At 39.6% G+C, this 3557-nt stretch overlaps 1 protein-coding gene across 2 annotated transcripts in view; it reads right to left on the bottom strand.

Moving 5' to 3' along the window:
• ebf1a (EBF transcription factor 1a) overlaps positions 1 to 3173 on the bottom strand; it is a 59241-nt gene extending 56068 nt beyond the window's left edge. For both annotated transcript variants that reach the window (XM_030062226.1, XM_030062228.1), the window contains exons 1-3: positions 3037 to 3173; positions 1967 to 2123; positions 720 to 783 (exon numbers count right to left, since the gene is read on the bottom strand). In XM_030062226.1, coding sequence (XP_029918086.1) covers positions 720 to 783; positions 1967 to 2123; positions 3037 to 3173 — 358 coding nt within the window. The remainder of the gene's footprint in view (positions 1 to 719; positions 784 to 1966; positions 2124 to 3036) is intronic.
• Positions 3174 to 3557: the final 384 nt, after the last annotated feature.

Genomic DNA, 3557 nt, shown 5'->3' with positions numbered 1-3557 from the left:
TTGCATGTGGCAAATTACAACTCTGCCTCGTTGTGAATGGCCTCCACAATGACGTTAAACGACTTTATGAAATTTAATGGGCGCTATCCGCTACCACACGAAAATGTCCTGTGGTGAATTGTTGCATGCTGTCAATTTGTTTATTGGCCCCTCGAAAATGCAGTTTATTTTCTCTGCCCGTCTTGATTTCTTTTTCCTATAAACTTCCATTAAGACTTAATTCTGAAGATTAATCCAACGACAACAAGCGCGCATATTTTGCGGAATTAGTCTAAATAAATTCTTAAAATCGAGGCACCAAGACTGAAAATCAATCATTAAAAACTGTCTGGGAAACATTTCATCTTGCTAGTCAGCACTGTTTCCCCCATAGCCAAAGCAGGCCGACCGGAGAAGTTAACTTCAAGAGGCAGCACAACTTAATACTAATACTGTTAATAATAATAATAATAATAATAATAATAATAATAATATATTTTGTATTGTATTTTTTACTACAGTAATATTTATATTTTTGGCATTTTTCACTTAGTCTTAGAAAACATAAAAGATAATCTACTTACATTTTTTTTTTTTTTAAATGTAAGTAGATTATCTGCGTTTGCCAACTCTGTGACCTAATAAAACTGATTTTTTTTTTCCCTGAGTGTGTTCAATTGGCGTATCGTTCACTCATTGTTTTTGTTATTGTTACATAAAATATGAGAGCCCAAACTCACCGTTACTGTAAAGTAGTTGAAGTCTATAATGGATCCCATTGTTGGTCTTTTCCCCCGTCGTTTCCTATGAAAATTAAACCAAACAACCCCAGTCAAAGAAAGTAAACCATCTCCTCCAGGGACTTTTACTATGCATCCACGGGCTGGTCCACTGTCGCCTAAACTTGATATTTTTAGATTCCAGACATCTCACGGCTCTCTAACTGTGATCAAATAGAGAGCACTTTCTCGCTTCGTTCGTTACCGTAAAAAAACAAAACAAAAAACTAACTAAAATCACACACACAAAAGTGGCTCTAAATGGGTTCCTCTGTTACATGGACAACTTTTCTGTCGGTGATTCTAGCAAATATAAGATGCAAACTTGCCTCGTTGATATTTTCAATATTTGATAAAACATAATTTATAATGTATTTACAAAATGGGCCTGTGCATTACAAGCACATATATAATGGAAATTGAAATTATAGAATTTGCAGTGTATAGTGTTTCAGACCACATTTCAAATATAGGGATGACATTCTTAACATTTTTATGTCTAATAAATCAGGGCGTAAATATATGATAAATATCTTATTAGTGTTGATTAGCAGTAGAGAGGCATCTGAGAAGCCGAAGCATGGATCAAAGTAATGAATAATAAATAGGACAATATTGTAGCCTATCCTACTGGATAAAAAAGCTATGGTATTCATAAGTAAAACACTCACTAATAACTAATAACTACAGCTGCAAACAAAGCAGCCACGTTGCTCAGCACAGACGTAACATTTTACAAATTTGATAATTTTGATGTTTATATTAAAATTAGCAAAATCACACGCTGTGAACAGGCAGAAAAATATCAGTCGACATCATAGGTTTGACAGTGGAGACATTTGCAATACCTTAAGTAAAATGAGACGAGATTTGACCTTATAACTCTTGTCATTGTAATGAATAGAAAGGATCAACAAAAATAACCAGAAATCTAGAAATCTGTTTTGGAAAAAAATACATCAGGGAAGCATTCAGGGCCAGTGTGCCCTGCTGTATGCGTCTGTGTCTGACAGTTTGGGAGGCTTACCTAAGTCAAATAATTTATCACTTTGACTGAACAGGCCAATAATATATTGTCAGTCATCAGTTGTTGCCCCACTGTTCCCCAGAAATTTACAAATCAGCGGATTTGGAGGTTTTTGCAATAACTTTGCCCGAGGCTCAGTGAATCGCCGCCCTTGTGTGTAATGCACATTGTTAAAACTCACCTTTTCTTTCTCTACAAAGTCAACGAAGGTGGTTCTCTCTATTTCCACGGGTTGACCCTGTCTGTCGTATAAAGCCAGGACGAAGTGGAAGAAGTTGGACTTCCGAAGATTGGAGGGCGGCTGTTTCTCGAAGTGTGCCCGAGCAAGACCCACTCCGCTGCGGACACAAGCACAACCCAGCACCGTCGGGAACGAGGGCAATAAAAGATGCAATGTAAATATAGGTCTAGTTGTAGAAACGTTTTGAATCTGATCTAGGTTTTATAGCTTCACTGTCCGTTCTAAAATAGCGACACATTTAATTTAATAACACCTCCGTCTATGGCACACATAGGCTATTCGGGGAAAACTCCTCTTTTACACTTTAACAATAACCGAGCAAAATGATTAAAATGTGATATTGGGGGCCCAGCAGGATTAAATACACTCATTGGAATATATAAAAATATTTGACCAGGCCTATATCGCTATAGTGAATTATTTAGGACATTAATTAATAATAGTTTGCACAATTTCATGTTAGAACTTAAGCAACTTGATCAAATGCGAGGGATTTTTTTCTCTCAAGACAAAAATTGTTAAATTCAGGTAGGGACATTTAAGAAATTATGCCAGTGTAGATTATGCAGTAATAAAAAGTATGCTAGGCTACTGTAAATTTTGTTAAATCGCTGCTTTATCGCGCCCCAAAATAGAGAGAAAAACCTAGACCGAAGTGAGTTTATAGGCCCAAATAAAATTAGAGGACAAAACACACTGTTCACACATCAAAGTTGGTGCATGCCTATATTAAACCCTGAAGTCTAAAAGTGCTTAGAGCTAAGCAGTTGTTTCCGTCCAGAAATACAATAAAAACACTTCATAAGTCAAAATTTTCTCATGTTGGTCCTATAGCTAAAAACTTAAAGCCAGCGGGATCAGTGGTTATCCCACAACTGCATCCTTTGGGAACGTATGCTGCCCCAAGTGACACAGGCACTCCGTCTTTAATACCGCAGTCTTAGTACTGTGGTCTCCCCCGGTCTCCACGCCCCGGAGTCAGCGCAGCGCCAAGGCCGCCTCAGGCTCACCTCTGGGCGGCTGTGTTGGCGTCCAGCACCCCGGCGCCCTGCATCCATGTCCGAACTGCGTTCATCCCGGCCACCATGGGCTCTTCTTTCATACTACTACTCCCACTCCTCTGGATGCTCTCCTGGATGCCAAACATCAAAACGCACCTTCTCACTGTCACTATCTCTCTCTCTCTCTCTCTCTCTCTCTCTCTCTCTCTCTCTCTCTCTCTCTCTCTCTCTCTATCCTCCTCTATCCTCCTCTCCTTGGCTCCCTCCTTTTTTCCTGCCTCCCCTCCTCTTGCGTTTGATCGCGCTGTCAGAGGAGCAAAGTGGCGTGGTCTATTTCACTTCGCGTTTAGTTGTGCGTGTGTTTCTCAAAGTAAACAAAAGATGCGACATGTGGAAGGAAAGGGGAGCTGTCAGCATCCAGGGTTAGCTGCACCACATGTCAGCGATTCCAGAAGAAACAGGGGAAAACAACAGCTATGAAGATGAACAATGTGAGAGCGATAAAAGGGGGAGCGCAGGATGAGAGGCTC

Source organism: Myripristis murdjan, chromosome 10 (assembly GCF_902150065.1).
Source record: "Myripristis murdjan chromosome 10, fMyrMur1.1, whole genome shotgun sequence".
Taxonomy (NCBI): domain Eukaryota; kingdom Metazoa; phylum Chordata; class Actinopteri; order Holocentriformes; family Holocentridae; genus Myripristis; species Myripristis murdjan.
This window is presented reverse-complemented; position numbering and strand designations above follow the sequence as displayed.